Genomic DNA, 23,911 nt, shown 5'->3' with positions numbered 1-23,911 from the left:
CTCCTGGTCAGGACAGGGTGCTTCCACGGGCTCTGACTCTGGATGTCACTGTTGTCCCGCAAAGTGAGGGTGACACAGAGGGGACCCGGTACTGGGAGGAGCCGCAGGGCTTTGCTGAGGCTCGAACGAGAAGAACTATCCAGTTAGGACTAAACTGTGGTTCCCAGTCTCTTCCAAAATCTTTCACAGGGGCCCTGTGTTCCTGCCATTGAAAAGAATAAAGAAGTACACATTTCCATGGAGTTGGAATTCCAGGAACTGGCTCCTTTTACAGCAGTTAAGCGCCAGGAGGAAAGAAGTGGGGGGCAGAAGTGTAAGAAAATAAATAGGAAATTAGGGGAAATTCAGAGAGGAAAATTCCATTTCCTCCTGCTTCCGTCCTAGGAAAAAAGCTGTCATGTGCCTTCGTCTCTTCACCTGGAAGGACACGGGGCCACCACTAACTAGTTTCTGTGACTCTGTTCTGCCTCTTAACCTCTGTTATTTCATGAAATGTTCTCATCTACGAAAGCAGGATGTGAACTGAGGTGGTTTTTAGAACGCGCTGTTAAACCATGGCAGCCAAGAGGTTTGTGATCACACGACATTATATGTAATATATTCATATGTCTTTACTTGAAGCATGTGGTTTTATTTCTGTAAGGGCACCTACAAAAAAATGTGTGTGTTAATATATGTATATTTTGTACTTTCCCCTTGGCTCTCTTTTTAAAAAAAAATCTTCATAGCTTCAGAAAAATTTTTATATAATTCATAGTTGGCTGTATAAATTTCTTCTTCCGTGATTCTTATCTAAGGAATCTGGCCTCACCGTGGCAGCAATAGCTAGAACTTTCTTCTGTGGTTTACCAGCATTTTCCCTACCCATCTGCTTATTTGGGGTTTATGTGTGCGTTTGAGATCCCTCTTTGAAAGAATAAAGGAGAGCCTATTCCAGAAAGTACTTAGGGTCCAAGTATAGGTACTTGACTGTATTCTTTTGACACAATGACCTCTTCAATCGTAGGGCAGGAGTCTAAAATTTATTCCCATCTCTGTTCTGACCAATTGGTTACACACCAAGTCCCATATAACGTAGTAGGTCATGAGCCAGTGTAAGTCATTCTAAAATTTCTCATTCTTGGACTTCTGGATGAGAGAATTAAACATTTTCTATAAATTTACCCCCAGAGACAACATTAATACTATAAACAGGAATTGAGTTTATAAAATATAAATTACTCTGAGCCAAGGCTGAAGAATAAACAGAGAATCCTATGTTGAACAACAAAAATTGCCATATTAAATTCAAACTTCCTAAGAACTTATTGTATGTAGAGAGATTCTGGGTGCGTTGTTTTGGCGGTGTGTTTACTGTGTTAAAAGCAATAAAGATAGACATGGATTACCGTTCCATTGGCCCTCCCGTGCGGTTTTGGTGAGTGTTTCACCTTTCTTCGGGGTGACCTGGCATTACCCGTCAGAGTGCACAGGCTCCGTCTTTCCATGTCATAAATCCACTTCTTGGAATTGATCCAGAGTGAATGATTGGACAGGTACACAAAGCTGAATGTAAAAGTATGTTCCCAGAGTATTTGTAATATGAGGAAATTGGAAATAATCTAAATATTCAGTAAAAAAAGGAAAGTCAAATAAAATATGGCCCAAGCACAAAAGGGAACATTCTGCAGCTGTTAAAAAGGAGAGATGGAGGTATTATTTTTTTTTAAAGATTTTATTTATTTATTTGACAGAGATAGAGACAGCCAGCGAGAGAGGGAACACAAGCAGGGGGAGTGGGAGAGGAAGAAGCAGGCTTATAGCAGAGGAGCCTGATGTGGGGCTCGATCCCATAACGCCAGGATCACGCCCTGAGCCGAAGGCGCCCTGAGATGGAGGTATTATCATCAAAAGATGGCTCTTACAGGGGCGCCTGGGTGGCTCAGTCGGTTAAGTGTCTACCTTCAGCTCAGGTCATGATCTCAGTGTCCTAGGATCGAGCCCCATGTCCAGCTCCCTGCTCAGCAGCAAGTCTGCTTCTCCCTCTGCCCCTCCCCCTGCTCATGCTGTCTATCAGATAAATAAATAAAATCTTTTTTCAAAAAAAGATGGCTCCTATAAATTTTAAAAGAATTACAGTAACATTGCTGAGACAACTGGTTTTTCAGAGGGAAGAATATTAAGCTGGACCCCTGCCTCATACCATATACATAAATTAATTTGAGATGAAGCATAGAAAAAACTAAAACCGTAAAGCTTCTAGAAGAAAACAGAAAATAATGTCTTTGCATCTCAGGGGCAAGCAAGATTTCTTGGCACAAGACACCAAAGGGCTAACCGTAGAAGAAGAAACTGATGTGTTGGGCTTCCCGAAATTTAAAACTCCTCTTCTTCAAAAAAGCAACATCAGGAAAACAAAAAGGCAAGCAACACCCTGCTGTGGAAGTATTTGTGATATTTTAACACTTACAAATCTGAAAAAGGATGCTTAGCCAAAATCTATGAAGAATTACTGTAATTGAAGAGCAAAAAGACAACTCAATGAGAAATGAATGAAAGATGTGCACAGAGTCGTTGCAGAAGAAGGTCTTTGACGGCCACTAAGCCCAGGAGAAGATGCTCAGTAGCATTGGTCATCAGGGAGACAGAGGCACGTCAGACCACCAGCAGGGACGACCAGCAACAGCTGACGGCAGCTAGTGTCCGTGACCATGAGCAATAACTTGAACTTGTATACATTGCCAGTGAGAATGTAAAATGTTGCAACCACTTTGGAAAGAAGTTGGGGGTGTTTCTTAGAAAGTTAACCATACAGGGGGCGCCTGGGTGGCTCAGTCGTTAAGTGTCTGCCTTCGGCTCAGGGCGTGATCCCGGCATTATGGGATCGAGCCCCACATCAGGCTTCTCCGCTAGGAGCCTGCTTCTTCCTCTCCCACTCCCCCTGCTTGTGTTCCCTCTCTCGCTGGCTGTCTCTCTCTGTTAAATAAATAAAATCTTAAAAAAAAAAAAAAGGAAGTTAACCATACATTCTCCATGATCCAGCAATTCTACTCTTGAATGTATAAACACACGTTCACAAAAAAAGATGTGTGGGAGAATAGTCATAGCAGCTTTATTCACAATCGTCCCGTCCCGGAAACATCAGTAGGTAAATGGATAAAAAGATTGTAACATATTAATAAAAAATACTACTCAGCAATAAATAGAAGAAACTAAAGAAAAATTAAGTAATGTATTTGGGAACGAGGATGAATATGCATGTGTTTTAGCACAGGGAGGAATTAGGACAATACCCCCCAGAATGTTGATGACCATTAGTAGCAGTGTAACTGATTTTTCATCTTCTCTCTAATGCTTTTCTTTATTGTTGAAAATGTGCCACTGTTGCCCCGAAAGAGAAAAGATACCTTCGTTTGGAAGGGATAGGACGAAAGCAGCTCCTCTGAGTACTGAGTTGGAGAGAATCCGGAGTCCTCCTCTTACAGCACGTCCTCAGTGTGGCCTGGTGGTCATTCCTGTGGTCATCACTGTGCCAGGAGGAGCTTCCAGATGTTGGGGGGGGGGGTGCTGGGAGGCAAGCCCTGTGTCCTGTTGACCCATGCGCAATGTCCCATGGGGTCTGACTTGTGTCCAGTGAAAGAGGCTGAAATTCAGAGGTTCTTTTTTTTTTCTTTTTAAAGATTTTATTTATTTATTTGTCAGAGAGAGAGAGCACAAGCAGGGGGAGCAGCAGGCAGAGGGAGAAGCAGGCTCCCCGCTGAGCCAGGAGCCTGACGCGGGACTCGATCCCAGGACGCTGGGATCGTGACCTGAGCCAAAGGCAGGGGCTCACCCAACTGAGCCACATAGGCACCCTGAAATTCAGAGGTTTTTGACTTTCCTTGGGACCTGGCCCCTTTTGGATATCGACTGAAGGCTGTAAAAGGTCTCCCTTGAACAGTGCGTGTTTGCTAAAAACCACAAAACTTTGCATTTGATTTGGGGAGTTTCAAACACCGTCTGGAACCCATCTTTGTGTGGTGGATGTTCTTTGTCTTGTATTCCTCGAGTTTTCAAGTAGTCCTCTTGCACTTGAACAGAAGGGAACGATGAACCACTTTTCATACCTTGGTGGTGAACACGTTTCTTGACAAAACAATCGTTTGGGAACAGAAAGGACCGCAGTTAGTATCATCCACACACCTCATCACATTAGACGGTGTTTTCTGTGTTTCCTGTTACTGTCAGATGGTCTTTCCAACGAAAGTAAAATTTCATTTACTGTCAGATGGTCTTTCCAACGAAAGTAAAATTTCATGGTATTTTTTTAAAAATCCCACCGCACTGGCACAAGTGGTTTTGTCTTGGCCTTGTGCTTAACTCCTCTCTGCTGCGACCCACGCGAACAGCTCATGATTACAGCGCAAGACTGTCTTCAGCACGCTCCTTCATCCTGTTCTTTGGAAGAAGACCAGCCCTTCCATGGGAAAGACACAAGCAAGGGCCCCCCACCCGCGATGAGGCCAGCATTTCTCTGTGCTTCTCACCAAGAACTCGGTGTTTGGATAACAGCAGGTGGTTTCCACTTAAAAGATGGAAGAGTTTTGAAAACCACCCAGTGCTATGGTCTTGGAATCGGCTGCGGGACTTGTTCGCACGCCAACCACTGGGCCCACTTGAAGTTTTGGATCCGGCGGCTCAGGGTGGGGCCCAAGAACATGCATTTCTGGTAAGTCCCCAGGTGGCAGGTCTGGTGCAGAGCAGCACTTGGAGAAATGGTGACGTGTGAGGGATGAGTCCTGTAAAGCCCTGTGTTCTCCATGCTTCTCTGGTAACAGCACATTTCGACACCGCGCCAGGATCAGGGAATCAGAATCTCCACAGAGAGTCTCAGGACGCTGTACTCTGAGATTTGGGGAAACACTGTTGCTGGCGGGTAAGCCCCGCAAAGCAGCGTGGAACAGGAGACCTGACTGACGGCTCCAGACCACAGTCCCCTCATCCTGTGTGCTTCGACCCGATGACTCCATCAGCTTCTACAAGTGTATCTTCCTGGCTTCATCCTCAATTTTTAAGTGAATTTTGGACCATCCTTATAAACATTTTTATTTCAGGTACCGAATATGTTGTGTGAGAGAGAAACCAGGACACCGGCCTTCTGAGAATTTCCTGAGGTTTTAGTGAGCTCCCTTTCTGTAAGCACGGGCACGGTTGAGTGTGTGTGTGCATGTGAGAGAAAGAGACAGGAAGGAGGGGGAGGGAAGGAAAGAGAGTAAAGTGCATTTCCATCAAGTTCCTCGGTGATGGTGATGCTGCTGGTCAGGGATCACAATTTGAGAACCACTGGAGTAGACCAATGACTCTCAGCATAGTGCGTCGGAATCTCCTGGGGGAGCTTTCTTTATGCCAGGGTCCCACCCCCAGAGAAGTTTCACTGGTCTGTGGTGGGGCCTGGACGGTAAGTCCACTCATCTGCCGAGGCCACGAACCCCTGCTCTGGCTGTCTCAGCGTAGAAGGTAAGCCCATAGGAAACGTAAAGCCTGATAGGGGAGATAGGGTGAGCCCAGTGCGCGTCACACTTCCTGCGTGTGCGCGCGTCACACTTCCTGCGTGTGCGCGAGTCACCTGGGCGTCTTGTTAGCCTGTAGGTTCTGTTCAGCAGGTCTGTCGCGGGGCCCGCAATTCTGCTTTTTTAACAAGTCAGACAGATGCCTCTGCTATTGGTTAGGGGGACGGGGGCTGCACTTTGAATAGCAAGGGGCTTAGAAGCTCTAACAAACACATATAACTGCCTATCGACACATCATTTTTATATTTAAAAAGTACATTTTGCAGGCTCCTGAGTGGCTCAGTCTGTTAAGCATCTGACTCTTGATTTTGTCTCAGGTCATGATCTCAGGGTCGTGAGATCAAGACCTGCATCGGGCTCTGCGCTGGGCACGGAGCCTGCTTAAGATTCTCTCTCCCTCTGCCCCTCCCTCTGCCCGTGTTCTCTGTCTCTCTCTATATTTATATATATATATATATTCTAAAAACAGTATAGAACAAATTAAAACAATGTCCTTGAGATGCTAGACATGTTAAATTAGAAATAATAGATATTTTGCCGTTAATGAATGTTTACCCTCCCTTGATGGCTAGACATTTTTGTTTTGGCTTCTCCCTACCCCTTTCTGTAGTTTCACACAAATGTTTGTGAATTAATTTTGCTTTAGTACGACACACGTATACTCACAGACCTTTCTTCCCCCCTATATCTGGATCTCCGTGTTCATGGTCTTTCTGAGAAGGGATCTTTGAGATCTTGCTTCTTGCTTCCTCGCTGCCTCAGCCCCTGCCTGCTAGGTGTTAATACCCAGGGGACCAAATGTACAGGAAAGCCCCAAGGCCCCCAGTTCAGGAGCAGATGGCATGTGGCTCTGCCCCGCTGTTGGATTGCACCCTCTAGGAGCCGGCCTTCTGGGGACGTGGCTTCAGCCTGTGTTTCTGGCTCAAGCCCAACCTTTTTCTCCTGGGTTAGGGGTGAAGCCTCGTCTCTGGCAGGTCCCACACTCTGGCGCTTTTCCGAGTGTGGTGGAGTTGAGACATTGCGGTCAGAGCCTTTTAGAAGGAGGGGAGGGGTGGGGCAGGGAGGAGGCAGGACCTCGGGGTGAGGAGGAAGGGATTAGAGTCCCAGCCATAGAGTCGCCTTCCCCAGGCCTGTTGCATTTGCCAGCTGACCATGGCGGAAGTGTTGAGTGATTGATGGCGTTTGAATTGGCCCACAGAGGACGTGTCTGTGGCCTCTGACCGTTTGAAACTGGTGGGAATGACCCCAAGGGTCTTCCCTTCCTGTGCTGACCAGGGGACAAGGCTTTCTTTCCCCCTGGGGCGTGGCCTGTCCTTGGTCAGGCTGTCACTCTATTGCTGTTACCCGAAGCATCCCTGGGTGGAATGAGCCACTGGCAGGAAACAAGTGTTTTCAGTCATCTGCAAGGCAGAAGCCAACACCCAGCACCCCCACCCCGCACCCAGGTGTTTATGCACCTAACACGGGTAGACGAACATGAGGAGAAATTTTGCAGAGTCATGAAAGCAGCGTGCTTGTCCCAGCAGGAAAGCCTGAGACCAAAAAGCAGAGACTGTTTTGAGTCTCCTATTACTAAAAAGGGAAAAGCTTAAGTGAGATTTATTTCAACGAACAAAAGCCACATTCAAGATTTGCTGGAACAGTTTTTATGACCTATTAAGGGTAACTTGAATTTGAGGGTGGCTGGGGCACAGCAGAAGCTGGTTCTTCCTCTGTAAGTCTCTGGATTCAGTTTTTGGTTGCAGCTTTTCAAATATTCATTTTTAGAGTCTTTAAAGATTTATTTATTCGAGAGAGAGAGCGCAGGAGGGAAAGCAGGGGGGAGCAGAGGGAGAGGGAGAGAGAGAATCTCAAGGAGACTCCCCCACTGAGCACGGAACCCAACAAGGGGCTCAATCCTATGACCCTGAGACCATGACCTGAGCCAAAATCATGAGTCAGATGTTTAACGGACTACACCACCCAGGCACCTTTTCCAGAACTGTTTTTAATTGAAGTGCATTCGCTGTACCGATAACAGTGTAACATTTTGGGTATCTCTTGGGCTAGCCATTTAACTTCTTTCAAGTTTCTCTAAAGTAGGAACTTGTAGGTTCTGGGGAAAACACAAAAGCTTATGGGAAATGTCTGTTTGGCATGGCCGCACCTTTCTGTTATAGAGTGAAAAGTAAAAATTTTCAAAGTCACAGTATACTCAAGGGCTAGTTACATCATCAGGGGAAAATTCTCCATGAAGTCTGATAAAACCATTCCTGAAATATCTAGTATCTTTCCCCCCATAATAACAGAAAGAAGACCCAACGTACCTCTCCTTAAAGTGGCAAGAAGCCTAAGCAAAAAACTTTAAAAATATATATTTTTTATTTATTTATTTTAGGGAGAGAGCGCGTGGAGAGGAGGGACAGAGGGGGATGGAGAGGGAACGAATCTCAAGCAGGTTGCGCTCCTCCACGCCAAGTGCAGAGGTCCATACAGGGCTCAATCCCAGGACCCTGAGACCCACACCCCAGCCCAAACCAAAAGTCAGACACTCAACTGACTGAGCCGCCCAATCGCCCCCCTAAGCAAAATATTTAAAAGTGAAATAATTTATTTTGTGTTACTCATTGGTATTAAAATGCTTAGTGACTTTGCACTCAGAATAAACCCCTTTCCCTTCCCATATCCAGCAAGGCCCAACAAACGTCCTAATTTAGCCTCTGCTCACCTCTCTGCTCTGTAGCTCTCTTATATAAACTTGATTGCCCAAATACATAGAGCTTTTTCCTACCCCAGTGCCTTTGGACCATGCTTTTATAGGAAAAAAGGATTTTAATTTTAATGAAGACCACTTCACCAGTTTTACTTTTGTAGATCCTTCCATGTCCTCTCTCAACTCTTCTCCAAGCTCTAGGTCTTGAAGATCTTTGATGTTGTCTTCTAAAAGTCTTGGATTTTTTTTTTTTTTTTTTTTGTCTTACATTCAAGCCTATAAGTCCTTTCTAATTGATTTTTGTGTAAGGTGAAAGGTTAAGGTCAGGGTTTGTTATATTGCCTCTACATGGCCGTTTGCTGTAGCACCATTTTTGGAAAAGATTTTTCTTCCCTTGTTGGCTTGTTGTTGTTTTTTTTTTCCCAGTAGTATCGAAGCTTCATTTTTTTTTTTAAGATTTTATTTATTTATTTGACAGAGACAGCCAGAGAGAGAGGGAACACAAGCAGGGGGAGTGGGAGAGGAAGAAGCAGGCTCATAGCGGAGGAGCCCGATGTGGGACTCGATCCCGGAACGCCGGGATCACGCCCTGAGCCGAAGGCAGACGCTTAACGACTGCGCTACCCAGGCGCCCCTGTTGGCTTGTTTTATATGCTGTTGTGGAAACTTTGTGGTAATGTTGATGTATTGGCTGTTTCTGTGCTCCATCCCCACACTCCCCCAGCTAACCCTTACCTGTCCTATAGGTCTCACTTTCAAGGTAATTTCCCTAGAGATGCTTATGAGGACCACCCATTCCCACCCATCTCCACATCCTCATCATCAACCCTAAGAAGTTTGGCCTTCATCATTCTCACTCAACACCAATTTTTTTCCTCTCATGTGGCATTTAGCATAATGTGTTAATAATTTGCTGTTGCGTGTGTGTCAGTGTGTGTGAAATTCCTGCCTCTAAGCCCAAGAAGGCGGAAACTGAGTCTCTTGTTTACCATTCAAGTTCTAGAAGTGTGCCTGCTATGTGCCAAATGCCCAATCAGTATGTTTTGAGTAAACGAATGGCAAAAAGTCAAGCCTCTTGGGGGATGTTGTCCAAATCACCGGGTACCATTTTCTTAAAATCAGTGACATTCCTGGCTCTTGGAGCCTTCAGACTCAGTTTTTTTCTCATTTTACCCATCTCTTAAGGCAGTGGTTTGGAGAAACTTTGGCGTGTATCAGAGTCCCCTGCAGGGCTGGTTAAGATGCAGACCCCTAGAGTTCAGTTCATGATTCAGTAGGTCTGGGATGGGCTGATAATTTGCATTTCTAAGAAGTTCCCAGGAGATCAGTGCTAATGCTGCTGTCAGCGAACCACACTTTGAGAACCTCTGCTTGAAGATTAAGTACCTGAGGGTGTGTTATGATCCCCTCTTCCTTAGCAACAGTTCCGGGCACCCCTGAACTTGTCCTTGAATAGCATTGATTACTTTGAGAGTAATCACAGAGAATATCTTATAAGAATCCAGTCCCAGAGGAATTAGAGGGAAAATGTCTGCTACAGCAGTAAATAAATGAGAACTTCGCATTTTAAATAATTAAAATAGGAAATGAACAAAAGCCTTTCAAGCTACAGTAAACTAATTATCTTAGCTGTGGCTGTTACATTTGGGCTCTTTAATATTTGAAGAGGCAAAAGCACTGACATTTTAACTCGTAAACAACCAGCAGTAAGGAGGACACACTTGTAAATAAAAAGGTTAGGTTTCTGCTGTGGTCTCTTTTCCCTTAACCCTTTAGAGATGAACCAAAGCAAACACAGTCTACTATTTCATGTGCCTATACTGAATCATAAAAGTAGTTTCCTCTGAGGCGCCTGGGTGGCACAGCGGTTAAGCGTCTGCCTTCAGCTCAGGGCGTGATCCCGGCATTATGGGATCGAGCCCGACATCGGGCTCCTCTGCTGGGAGCCTGCTTCTTCCTCTCCCACTCCCCCTGCTTGTGTTCCCTCTCTCACTGGCTGTCTCTGTCAAATAAATAAATAAAATCTTTAAAAAAAAAAAAAAAGTAGTTTCCTCTGAAGTCAACAAAAAACTTAAAGGTGGTAAGCTTAAAAAAAAAAAAAAACACTCGATGATTCTAATTTTCATTTTTCTGCCTTTCATTGCGCTCTTTGTGGCAGAGGAAAACAGCTCGTTTTCAGCCCAGGTTGTTATGATCTGATGAAGTCTCCTCACTGAACATTTCCTGGAAAGAAAATTTACCGACAGCCTTTTCTTGAGGTATTCGGGAAGCTGTGTGAGTTCCAGCAGCCCCGCTGGAACATAGCCAGTGCCAGGCTCTGAAAGTATTTGCGGGCTCTAAGGTGGTGATTTTGACCAGTTGGTTAGTAGCATCGTCCTTACACACACTCTTGGAAAGATCCCGATGCACTTTCATGAGTAGAGTGGACGTGGATCGGGCGGGGGGGGGGGGGGGGGGGGGAGGGGCTGTGGGAGGGCTAGACACGCCCATGCCCCCCTGGGTGCACAGGGAGGTGGATCTTAACAGGGGAATTCTCTTCCTAAGGCAGAAGAGAGGAGTAAGGGATTGGCTTTTACTAGAGCCACTCTGTTGCACATATTGTGAGACCTAAATTATCTTTCAACCCAAAGCACAGATGTCTAGTTAGACAATTTGGGGGCATGGGGGGAGGTGAGCATCTGCTTTGTTCATTGGTGTGTCCTCCGTGCCAGAAACAGTGCCTGGCACATTATAGACTCTTACTTGTTAGATGAATAAATGAATTTATTTACGGTTGCTTCTTTCATATTTTCTCTTTAGTGTCTTCATTTTAACTTGTTCCTGTGGTATAAAAACTCCTTCTAACCTCTTAAATGTTATCCCAAGGAATAAGTTGTAAATGTAACTGTTGGAACAAACATCGCAAAAAAATTTTTTTCCGATGGGCAAAACCCGTTTGTCTTTCTACATTATAAATGAAACTAGTGTCCAGGTAGGATTCTGACTTAGATCTTGATTGATAATTGAGATTTCCTTCCACCTGCACCCCACCCATAACAAGAAAATTATCCACTGGAGTTGAGAAGGGTGAGTGGGTTTGGGTCATAATTAGGTAATTTGGTTGGAAAGTAACCAAGAGGTAGTTAACGTGACTGCCACAGTTTCTGTGGTGGGAGCCAATATTAGAAATGACTGGAAGATAATCTGATGATGACCTGTGGCCAAAGTCTGCTCTCAAACGTACTTTTAATTAAGTCACTCTTAATTAAACTCTGACAGATCTATCCGGACAATCATAGATGGTGTATAGTAAGACAGGTTTTTGGATGAATGTTTGAGAGACTGACTGATTTAAAGAAATAAATGAGCTTTGCCCGTTTCATTAGGGTAAAGGTATTTGTGTGTGTGTGTGTGTGTGTGTGTGTGTGTGTGTGTGTGTGTGTTTCTAGCTTGGCTTTAGTAGACTCTCTTCTCTTTGGCTTTCTCTTTAGCACTCAGGCCTTGGCCCTCTTTCTTGACTAGGCACTTCACTTCATTTACAGCCAGGCCCCCGTAGCACACAGTTCTCCAGCCACAGCTCTGCTTGCCACGCATTTTCTTTTTCTTTTTAAGATTTATGTATTTATTTTAGAAGAGGAGGGGGAGGGGCAGAGGGAGAGCAAGAACTCTAAAGCAGACTTCCCTCTGAGCTCAGAGCCCAATGCAAGGCTCGATCCCATGATCCCAAGATCATGACCTGAGCTGAAATCGAGAGTGGGATGCTTCACTGAACCACCCAGGTGCCCCCTCCCCACTTTTTGTGGGGTTTTTAATGCTTTTTTTTTTTTTTAAAGCAATCTCTACACCCAACGTGAGGCTCAAACTTACAACCCTGAGATGAAGAGTCACACGTGCTCTGTGGACTGAGCCACCCACCCTGCACTTTCTTATCTCTTGACTTTGCGTATGTTGTTCCTTCTGTCCAGAATGCCCTTCCTTCTTTCTCACCCTTTCTCACTCATCGTCCTTTCAGACCCAGGCCAAGTGATCTCTTATAAATACATTTTTCGGCCACGGGCAGCCTTTGTGGGCAAAGTAAGGGCACCTTGCTGTGGAATAGAATCAGGTGTGTGTACGATGCTGTTGTAGCGCTTTCTCCTTCGATCGCGTGCCTGTCTGCTTCCAGCACTAGTGTGCAGCCTCCTGGGAATGGTGCAGTGCTTTCGTTTGTCTTATGTCTCCAAGCAGAAACAAAATAGTGGCTGCCACAGATGCTTGGGGTGGCAGGTCTTGAAAACATGGGAAGGTGATAAAAATAGATTCTTGAAAAGAAATCGCCTCAGGTGGTAATGGTGCCACGTCAGCCCTGAGAGATAGCGAGTGATTCTTTTTTCAGATTCTCTCTTTTTGCATTCCATCTGGATGCAAAACTCCCGTGACACGTCGTAAAAGAGATTCCAGGACCTGCAGGTCCAAGCCCTGGTTTCACCTTTCCCAGTTGTCATTTGAGCCACGAGGCTCTTAATTCCAACGTGACTGCCCTCATTCTGTCCATTTTTGAAATTCCTATGATTCCGTTGGGAGCCTCCCACCTGTCCTCGGTGGTGGAGAGCATTGCTGGGTTGAAAAAGTACTTAATTTTTTGGAAGAGTCAGATGACATCCACAGCAAAGCCTAAGGCGCAAGGTGGTTGGCCAGGCTGACTGGTGTCCTGTGGAGTCTCGAGGAGAGTGACGGCGCGTACTGAGATATTTCCTGTGTGTCACCTAAGTTCCTCCTCAAGCTCTCAATGACGTCCTCTCAAGGAATAAGACAGGAAATACAGTTGTTCCAAAAACAATATCCCCTGAAGTTCTGAAACGTAACTTTCTGTCTAAAAGGAATTGGAGCAAAGCATCCTGGCAATAAGCAGATACGTCCCTCAGGTGGCCTTCTTGCAAGGTTCTTCTTTATGGGTGTAAATTCTTACTTGTTAAAGCAATAGTGCACGCAGCCCCGTGGGCTGGATGGCTCACCTCTGGACTTGGCCCTCTGAGCCAGGCATGTTCTCACCTCCCCGTGCCTTGGTTTCCTTTTCAAAAAATGGGGAGAGAGAATTTTCAGTCCTTCACAGGGTCATCGTGAGGTTTGAATGAGGTGATAAGTGTGAGGTGCTTTTAACAAGTGCCTTGAATGTAATGTAATTTTGCGAATTCTGAGATGCACATTTTTCACATTTTAAACACTTCTGAAATGAGGCTATGTCTTACAATTAATGTTTAAGAAGCTTTATGGCCGTTTAATGAATAGCACCTTTCTTAAATCAGTGATACTTAAAATAATGAATGGTGCACCGTAGATGCCATTTATATCTCAATAACTGATAGTAGTAAGAGCTCGATAAATACCAGCTGTCACCTGCATGGCCATCAGCAGTGTCCTCATGGTCATTATCTGGGCTCTAACCAAGGCAGTGGCATTTGGGTGGTTGGCCGTACCAGCCTAGAGTATTATCTCAGATCTCCACTTCATCTGTTTGTTTTCATTAATGTGTTCTTAGAAAAGACCTAGCGAGCTGTTCTTCACGTTTGTTTCGTGGTAAGCTCATACCGTAAAGTATCTAGGGGGTAAATTCATGGCAATGTCAGTCTTATCCTCTGCACGACACTAGGGGAGCTAATAAAAGTGTTCTTCAGATTAGTCTCTTGAACAGAGAAGAAGACAAACTCTTTATTTTCTGTATTGATGTATTTTCCTCAAGCCTTTCAAAGAAGTGCTTTTTCTCCCCGAGCAGAACTAAGCCACCATTGTACCACTGAAGACTGACTGTTTGCAGTCTTCTCTGGGGAAGAAAAGAAGCAGTTTATTGATCTGAAACAGAGACTGGATCGTGGCCAAACCTTTTCTGGTTTATATAATGCCCTGACCGAAGAATCTGCATATCATGAAAAAGACTGAGGCCTCGCAGTTTGAGGCCACCTGTCAGGCATGAACAATAACTGGGCAAAATCAATACACAATGTAGAAGTGTTGTTTCTGTGCCGACACCCCCAGGATCCACACCCAGGGACAGCCACATCGTGTCATTTTTCCAGTGCTGTGCGTGTGGTTGCTAATTTGGGGGCTTCCTCCTCATTTTGACGTTATTGTTCAGTTGGAGGGAGGGTGGGAGAGACCGGTTTGGATCTGACGTAGAAATCTTCTGCCAGGGAAAGGAGGTTCACTAACAGGAGAGGACCTTGCACCAAAGTTGAGGAAGCTTGACTTGGAAGATTCTGGGCATATCTCTATCCAAATACCTTGACACATACTTCACGCACCCATAATACTCACAGCCTGTTTCTTCTTGCCTTCTGTTTGCCCTCAAGAGCTTAAGTGGTGGTATTTACAAGCCGTTATGAAGCAAGAGCACAAGCAATAGGTCTAGAAAGGGGCCAGGAATCAGGGTTTTGCTTAGGTTTTGTTTTTGTTGGCTTTTAAGAGTATAATTAGTTGAGGAATTCCAGAAGCTGGGCTTCTCTCCTCTGCCCCCTTATCTCCCTGCTCCCTCTCCTCCTCCTGCCCTCCCAGTCCTTTTTTTTTTTTTTCTCATGAAGTTGCATTTGCCAGACATTTGTAGTCATTCCTATTCTTCAAAGTAATGCTCACTTGATCCCTAAAGCCTGCCATTTGAGTGAGCCAGCTCTGCCTGCACAGAGGGTCACTGCTTTCCAAGCTCCATGCCATGGACTTGAACCGGTGCCTGTTTGCAACAGAATGTCAGGTGATTGCCACATAGGCAGACAGATCAGAGCCATCCTGTTGTCCTGGTGGGCTGCCAGACCAAAAATGGGAGCCAGCAGGGAGCACGGAGGCCTCAAGTGGAAGGCTAAGAATGAGGTCTCTGCAGGTGGGCTGAATGGTAGTCCCCAGAGCTGGAGAAGCCAAGCAACGGAGCCGTGTAGTTAGCTTTGAACTATGGTGCCCTGCTCATTGGGGCAATGAAGAAAAGTTCACCAGCTACACAGAGAGAAGTGCTCACCCTGTGTGATCACAGAGATCAGCCATTTCCTCTGCCCTCCTCTTATGTACTTGTCTTTCCCACTTCTTATAATCTCCATGAGTGTGGCCTGACGGGTTCCTTTCTCGTAGCATTTGGAAGATTCTCTTTTCTTCCTCCCGTGCATTTTAAAGCAAATAAAACCAGACACAGGGAGTCTTTAATTTTTTTTTTTTAAACAGTTACTATTACAAAAGTAATAAAGGAGCTAAACTCATCCGCTAATGGCATCACCCAGGGGCAACCATAAGGAACATTGTGGTGTCTTTACTTCTAATGGTTTTAAATAAATGTGTAAATATGTACATCCATATTTTTAACAAAATTAGGTTTACGAAATAATATTTATCGGTGTCCTTTGAGTATTTTGCTACATTATCAAAAGCTCTTAGATGATTTCAGTGGCTGCATGGGAACCCAGTATATTACGGACATGTTGTTATGTTGGCGTTCTGTTGTTGGGAGGTCGTTGTGGGTTTTGGAACTGAGGCTTGAATTCTCAACTTGGAATCCGTTAGATCATTTTCTTCGGGTTTTGTGGGTTAGAGTTAGGATCCCAGCACAGTGAAAATGGAGTACTTCCGTCTGTACCATTGTTTGCTTTCTTTGCCAGCATTTTTCAAAAGGCATTTTGAAGAAGCAAGGTCGGAGCAGTGTTCCTTTTCTGTTCTTGTTTCTTTTTGGCTGTCAATTTCGTGGTTGTAATACGTCTTATGGTAGTCATCTCAGTTAACTTTCATTTTTTTAATTTTTTACTTTTTTAGAGAGGGAGCCGGGGTGGGGAGGGGCGCAGAGAGAGAGTGAGAGAGAGAATCTTAAGCAGGCTCCACGCCCAGCACAGAACCCCACTCAGGGCTCGATCTCAGGACCCTGAGGTCATGACCTGAGCCAAAATCAAGAGTTGGATGCTTAACCAACTGAGCCCCAGGTGCCCCTCAGTTAACTTGTAAATAGAGGATTCCTATAAAGGAAGAAATAGGGTGCCCAACGTGAACCCTAATGTTTCCAAACCATGTGCCACGCTGTGTCACTTGAAGGTTATTTGACAGGACAATGGGAGATGTGGAAGACTTTTTAAGAGGGTTGCTGACCGGATCCCATTTATGTTTTAAAAGACCAAGTAGGTGAAAGACTTTGAGATGCCTCAGAAGGGTCCCCATGTTTGAATCCTTTAAAAATGTGAACGCTTAGTACAACAACGGCAACTTCTCTGCAAGTGCGATTGAGTGAATGAAAGTGTTGAGCCAACCTTTGGAAAAGAGGCTGACGTTTAAGAACCCGAAGTGGTTTGTGACGGGCTATGTAGAGCGATACCCGTTAGGAGGCCATTGGCATTTGAAGGCCACCTTCCTAAAAAAGTCACGTTTCTAGAGAACCAGTTTTATCTCCTGGAAGAGTACCGTGTCTGGAGACCTGCCCTCGGTGCCCGTCCCCGGGCGCATCTGCGGGGGTGCCATCCTCTCAGCACCGGGCAGCCGTCCCCACCATCCACGGGCTGCCTGTCCCCTGCTCGGATTGGCGCCCTCCGTTAGCAGCCATCTTTGCAAACAGATGTCCAAGATTTAGTGTTGTACATATTTTTAAATGATCCATTTTGATGGGGCTCTCTTTATTGTTTCAGGTTGAATGCGTTTGGGAACTTGATGCATAAAGTTTGCATGACTCCTCACTCCTTTCTGGATCTGTCATTGGATTCCAGCCCTCATGGCTCACACCACAAAGGTTATCGGCTCTGCATCAGGTAACCGTGCTCTGGGGTGTGTGTGTGTGTGTGTGTGTATGCCTTTGCTCAAGCTGATTTCTAATTTCTTTTTTACTAATGGGTAGATACTAGCAAGTTGCCTAGATAACTAGGCTCTCAAAGAATTTTCTATCCAATGAAGCTGGGTTTTTTGCTTTTCTTTTTTTTAATCTCTTCGAGAATTCGCTTTTATCTTTAGAGTCTATGTACAGAACTCAGTTAGGTAAGTTATCACCCAAGTCAGTTCTATTGAAGTGTTGAAAGATAAATGTCAAATCCTGAATGCTGACCCAAGTGTAACGTGCACTCTCTCAAACTTCTGCATGAGCGAGGGAGCAACAAGAGAGGAAGTGAGTCTGGATGCTTCAAGCCAGTTCCTAGTATCCCATCCCAGGCAGCTTTCGTTTCATGTTGCTACACAAAGAGAAAGAGGGGCTGGAGAAGAGCGTACTCTTTGAAGTGACTTTCCCAGAGAGGACTATTCAACAAGTCATTTCCTGAATCATAAGGACTCGCATTCTCCGTTCCACCCCGGTTCCGTTAGAGACCTATGTAGTTTGCATATCTCGTCCCATATTGCTTATAGAAGATTTGGGAGAAATTTATAGAACAAATGCAGAGAAAAGCCTCCCAAGAGACGGCGTATGACAGGAGACGACCACCTGTCCAAAACGGTACGCCAGGTGTTCGTTCCACTCTTGAGTGATCTGTCAAAGAGCAGAATGTGTGAGAGCAGGGGTTGTGTGTGGGGGGGGGGGGGTGGTGCCTGTGTGGTGTCCGCACCCAGTCCTGGCTCTGCTGCTCTGAGCTCTGGCTCATGGAAGGAATGTGGGGTTGGAATCAGGAGCCCTGAATTAGAGTCCCACCTCCAGCCTTAACCATGAACTACGGGGCAGGGGTATTTCTCCACGAGTAAAACATCAGTAAATACATCTACCTGCAGCGTTAGGACCCACGTGAAGGTCAGAAATGGACTTACAAGTGCCCTGTAAGCTGGAAAGCTCTGGTAAAGCTAGAGCAGGAGGAGCCCTCTGGAGTGGGCAGCCCCAGCCCACTTTCTGTTCCAGCAGTCCCAGCTGCAAGCATGCCCTCTTGCCAGAGGGCCCCAGACAAACTCGGTGGTTTATTCCAGGACAACTGGTCTTTCTCTGTTTATTCTTTTGCTTGCCCTTTCTGCTGCCCAGCTTCACGGGGCTTTTATAGATTCTGCTCAGGACTGCTGTCACTAAGGAAATATGAATGACAAAAGCTAACATGCCATGGACACTTCCTTACTGCGTACCACGGTGTCCCGCGTGCTTTGCCTGCATCATCATGCTTAATTCTCACAGTAATCCTATGAGATTATGCTGTTATCAGCACCACCACCACCATCCCTGCGTGATGGCAGAGAAACTCAGGCACTCACCTAAGTGAGAGAAGTCGGGCTTATTCCTTGTTTCTCTAGTAAAATATTTGCTAAGGGAGGAAATCGAAGCATTGTGAAATTTCTTGAGTGTTGTGGGTTTCAATCCCCTGCGATGCTATGCTCTCCCATCCCGCTCCTGCCCTCACTTGCGTTCCCACGTGCAGAGGAAGGGGGGCCTGGAGATCTTGACCCTCTGGCACATTCCTCTCTCCAAGGGTTTAGATACCTACCTCATTTGCCCTCTGTTCCTTTTCAACTTGACTTGTCCTACAGTGTCCCTTTCCCTTTGTTCCTGAAGTCTGATGACCCAGCTATAACCTTTCCCCTGCCTAACAGGTCTGGGCAGTGAGTTTGGAAGCCAAGGGAAGCTCTCTGATTAGTGACTTCTGAGGGTGTCAGGGGATGAATGGTTACTGCAGACAGGTGTCGGGACCAGGCAGGGGACAGTAGTGTTTATTCTAGTCGCCATGACCTCTGCAAGCCATCTGATTAGAGGCTCAGGAGACACAATTACTTTAGTTATACACACACGCCCACCCACATATATATGCATGTGTGTATGTACATATAGACAATGCTCATTTTAGAAAATTTTAAAATATAAAAGTTTAATATTTTCTTAAAAATGAGAGCAGGAATTATTGCTAATACCACAACCCGGAAATACATGTTCGGCTCATTTTCCGTGTTGTCTTGAAATTTTGTGTATTTCACGCAGTTGAGATGATGCTTATAGAGGTCATGGTTTTACCTTTTCCTTTCCTACTCTGTATTACAAAAGAAATACCGGCCCACTGTTTAAAAAAAAGAAAAGCCAAACTCAAACTATGCAAAAGTATATGCTGGTTTTAAATATACTGTTTCAGATGCAATTAACATGGGAACATTTATAGGCTACAGATGAAGACGGGATAAAAAAGCCTTCCTGGCAGCAAATGGGGCTGGTTATTGATCCTTCCCATGAGAAATAAATAATTTGGGTACTTCAGTAACGTTTTAAATGTGGAGTAAATTGTTTATTTTTATTCTCCACATATTAAATATGCTTTTTTAATCCATATTTCCCCTACATGTGTTGTGCCCAAAAGGAGTCTCCCTCACCCCTTCCCCTGAAAAATCAGTGCTTTGGGCTCCATAGAACACGAGGAAAAATCCCATATGAAGGTGGAGTCAGGGCATTGGCACGAGGAACACTTTTCATGGTCTTAGGAACAAAGTTGAAAGCAAAAGAAGCCAGCTGAGAAAAAGACCAGTTGGCCACGGAGTGCCCTCGGCTGCCAGCACACCTGAGGACTGACATCCCACATCCATGTCCCTGTTGAGAGTTGAAACTGAGTAAGGGACCATTCCGAGTCCTTTTAGCCTCTCACTTCCCCATTGAGTCCTTCAGTTAGCTTGAACGAAAGGTACCGATTTTAAAGTAAGAGCACTTAGTTAATGCTGTAATTTGTTAAATGTATTGCCCAAAGTGTCAGACCCACAAAATGCATAAAGGAGGTATGACAGGCACCTGTGTGCATACCACCTAGCTTGCTGAAGAAATACACTTCACCAGTACACGGCAGCTATCCCGGAGTGCCTCCAGTGTGCCAGGCACTCTTCTGGGCACTGGGAACCAACAGGCTAGAACTCCTGCCTTCAGGGACCTTCCATTCCAGTAGAGGCTGAAGGTTTCTGTGGACAGAGCATCCAGAAAAAATAGAGGACTGACTTCTGCTTTAAAAAAAAAAAAAGTATTCACTGTGTATTCGAAATTCAAATCTAGCTGGGTGTCCTCGCTTCATGTCTGCTACAGCTGGCAGCCTCCCGTGGGCACCGCTCCCAGCTTCGTCCTCACCATCCACCCCATCAGTCACTTGTCTTTGTGTTCGTTCCCTCTTTTCCACAAGATCTCCATCCTGCTTCTGTCGACCGGTCCAGTTTTGCTGTCATTCATTGCAAACACTTGGCGGGGGTATTACAGAGAGCAGCCCAATGTCATTTGTTAATGTGATGAGCTAAAAGCAGGAGAAATTGCTTGTGACTGTTCCCTGGCTTGTGGACACATAGGAGGTACACGGGGGTCGTTGGTCAGGAAAATGGCTTCGGGGATGGGGATGGTCTGCTTTTGCTCAGGTCTCTGAATCATGTCAACTGGATGCGCTATTTACCTCTGTCAACACTAATTAATGTTGTGAAACTTTAATTAGAGCTTCGACTCTCTTTGGAAGCTAAATAACAAGTGGCTTATTTGTCAGATGAAGATAATATACTTGCCCTGCCTTCTTCTCAGGAGTGTTGTGAGGGAAAAATAAAACAATAGCCCTAAAAACACCTTGTAAGATGTAAAACCCCGGTCCGATGTCAGGGGAAATGACCGCCCCTCTTGTTCTGCGAGCTCCTGAGCTCCTGGTCTGGAAAGCGCCGGGTCACGCGCCCCCGTGCCAGGCCCTGTCAGATGCTGCGACTTTGAGGCAAGAATCGTATCACTGTCCTGTGTCTAACAGTTAAATGAAATGAATAGATGAGTGTTAGGGAGTCCCATTTTATGCCTCCCATCACCAGCCTTAGTTTTGCTAATATTTGCCTTTGGTAGTTTATTATGGTTTTTCCCCTTCTTGCTATTTCTCTTTCAAAGCATATATATATATACATATATTTTCCCCCCCAGATAGCTATATTATTGACTTAGGGTACTCATCGAACTGCATTAAAAACGTGGCGGTCATTTTAAATTCCTGGTATGAATTTCATGAAGTCTTGTTGTGACTCCGCTCAGTCATCTGGCCGCAGGTTTTGTCTCCATGCTGATCTTACGTGAGGTACAAAGGCCGCTGATAAGACGGGGTCCGCCAGAGCCGCAGCCTCCCGGCCGAGCAGGTTCACCCCGCCGCGCCGAGCACGCGCTCGGCTGTGTAAATATTTTCCCGGGCAGCGGCGTTTCTCAAACAGAACTCCGAGCCCCCTGCCGCGCACCCGACAGCAGGCACCGCGGGCTGTTTGTCGGGTGCGAGACCGTTGGCCCGGCTGGTCTGGCCGGAGCCGCCCGGGTTTTCCGAGACCGTCTGTGAGGAAAGTCTCGGCCCCAGAGGTGGTGCGTGTCTCTGCCGGTGAGCCTGAGCCCTGTCGTCTCCATCGGCCTTCCTCCAGAGGCAGAAGGTGCGCGATGAGAGGCTGGGGCTGCTCGAATGCGTGAGTACCGTCCGTGAGCCTCCAGGGTGTCCTGGAAAAGTCTCCCGAAGGGTGAAGTGTGTATTCCTCCCCGTGCTTCGCATCCCCCCGTAAGCGGTGTGTTCGGTGGTGTATCAGAAGAGCGGCAGGTGCAACAGAGTTGCCTGGCATCAAAACATAGGTAAAGGGCTCATGGGGGTCTTTATGCCTCCACCTGTCCCTGCTTTCGGATGACAAAACACGAGTCGCCAAGCCCACACAGTTAGCTAGTAGCTAAGCCAGACGTTGAACGCACGGTCCTTTTTCCTTTGTTGGGCACATTCTGTTGACATGAAAAATCAGAAGTTGGCGTCTGTGAAGTCCTAATTAAATAGATCGAGAGGAAAGTGTGTATTTCCGGAAACTCCATGAAACCCAAGAGTAGAACAGTTTTGAGTAAAGTGTCCTCCCTGATAGAGCTTAGGTTGGTAAGTTATTTTTTTCTTAGTGTGAATTATCTCATAGAGCCAGATTAACAACATATTAGCGCTAATACATCATGCAGTTTCATCCTGTTACTTGGTGTGCTTAATAATTGGGTTTCAATTAGATTATGCCTTTCAACTTTAAATGAGACTTCGTTTTTCGTTGATTAAAGGCTCATTTCACACTGAGGTTTACAAATGAAATAATGTATTTTCTGACAGTGATGGTGTTTCAGAAGACAGTTATTTTTTTTAAGTATTAGTTATATTTGAGTTTCACAGCTGTTAAAATGCTGAGACCGCCTACAGATATGGGACCCTGGATTTCAGAGTCTTCTCTGTTTGGTTGAATCAGAACCCCAGAATTCGTCCAGCCCCCAGAGACATTCTGAAGAGTCCCTCCCTTGTCAGGACTTGCTTGCTTTACACACTCTTAAGGCTTCCGTTTTAACCGGTAGCCAGCTTCACCTGATAAAGCTTTGTTGCTCCAGACCGTGAGTGTGTCCTAATGCGCTAAGCATCGTTCAGATTTCAGACGGGCGATTAAACTCTGCAGTTGAGCCGAGGAAAGATGTCTTATCTGGCAGCAAGTCCGAGCCTACCTGGGTGTAGGAAGGGTAGAACCCAGGCGCTTGCCCATTCCAGGTGTTGGGCGAAGATACACCCTTCGTTTGGAGGCTTCTGCCCAGATGCTGTGTGGGTGCCAACAGGAAAGAAAAAGCACAAAATAAAAATCCAGCAGGGAGAGGCACTGCAGTGGTAAGGCCTTGAGCTGCAGAGAGGCAAAGGATTGAAACAGCCCTTCCTACAAGATTTGAATACCCTGTGCCCTGCTCACCCGCAGACTTCCCATCGTGAGTATTGGCGTTTGTTTCTGATTATGCACTTCCCCTCTTTCTCGAACGACTTGGGTGGGCCAGCTGAGCCCATCCGAAGTATAGCTCGTTGGCTTCCTTTCCAAGGGTTTGCCTTCTTCCTGTGTCCCAGATAATTCCAGTCCATCTCCTTCTGTGCAGTTTCTGAGAAAGGTTTGTGTGGACTTGGGAAATGAGTGACCACAGCTCACAGTTTCTGCTTTGGGGTCCTTCTCTCTAAGAGGCTGTTTGATTTGCTCTGGCACAGAAAATATCAGCATAACTCTCAGATTCACAGAGGTTGTAAATTCTTGCTCTTTTCTGGCAACATACCTAAAAATTGCGAGGAGTAGACTCCTCTAATAAAAACCTCGTAGAAAAGTCAGCCAGGAAATCAGATTTGATAGGATTCATTCAAACACTTGTAGAAATTCTAGGTTTAAAAAAAAATTTTTTTTTTTGATGATCCTGTTTTTCGTCTCTTGGCTTCTCTGCTGGATGTTTTTGGAATGAGCTGGAACTGATTCACTCATTTCCATAGGCTTTAGGAAAAATATGCTCATGTTTTAGAGGCTAAGCTGGTTCTGCTTTGGGCTGCAATTCCTTGTGAATCCTGAAGATGAGAAGTGTTTTAAATATGCAGCCCATTTGTATCTCATAGCGATCCCAGCTGGTAGCTCTGTATGGACAAGTGATCTCACAGCTTAAAAATATGTATGCGACTATTTTGAGGATTTGTTTTTTAATTGTGACCAGATTTCTAATTTTAGCAGCACTTGGAATATGATTAAATAATATTCTGTAATATTCAGAAGACCTTTCTAGCCAACAGATAGAAAAGCAGAGCTGTGAACAGGAAGGAAAACGGGGCCGATGGGCAGATTGCTGTTGGATTGACGGGATGTGTTCTCGTCCCTAAAGTTCAATCTGTGGACGGACTCTCACTCTTGTCTCATGTGTGACAGGCCAGGTTTGAGTGGCCCGTGACTTTCCTCCCAGCCGGGCCGGAGGTTGGTACAGTTTCACCCGATGAGCCTGTATTTAAAGGAGGTGGTGCTTAGAATGATGATTTATGGACGCAACGTGCTATGAATAGTC

The 23,911-nt window shown here is 45.6% G+C and overlaps 1 protein-coding gene across 1 annotated transcript in view; it reads left to right on the top strand.

The window, feature by feature from the left end:
• The window catches only part of KANK1 (KN motif and ankyrin repeat domains 1), a 168,176-nt gene that overhangs the window by 120,270 nt on the left and 23,995 nt on the right, over nucleotides 1-23,911 (top strand). Inside the window, exon 4 of the mRNA XM_057305551.1 lies at nucleotides 16,818-16,937. Coding sequence (XP_057161534.1) covers nucleotides 16,901-16,937 — 37 coding nt within the window. The 5' untranslated portion in view covers nucleotides 16,818-16,900. The remainder of the gene's footprint in view (nucleotides 1-16,817; nucleotides 16,938-23,911) is intronic.

The sequence above is a fragment of the Ursus arctos genome, unplaced genomic scaffold (assembly GCF_023065955.2).
Source record: "Ursus arctos isolate Adak ecotype North America unplaced genomic scaffold, UrsArc2.0 scaffold_33, whole genome shotgun sequence".
Lineage (NCBI taxonomy): Eukaryota > Metazoa > Chordata > Mammalia > Carnivora > Ursidae > Ursus > Ursus arctos.
This window is presented reverse-complemented; position numbering and strand designations above follow the sequence as displayed.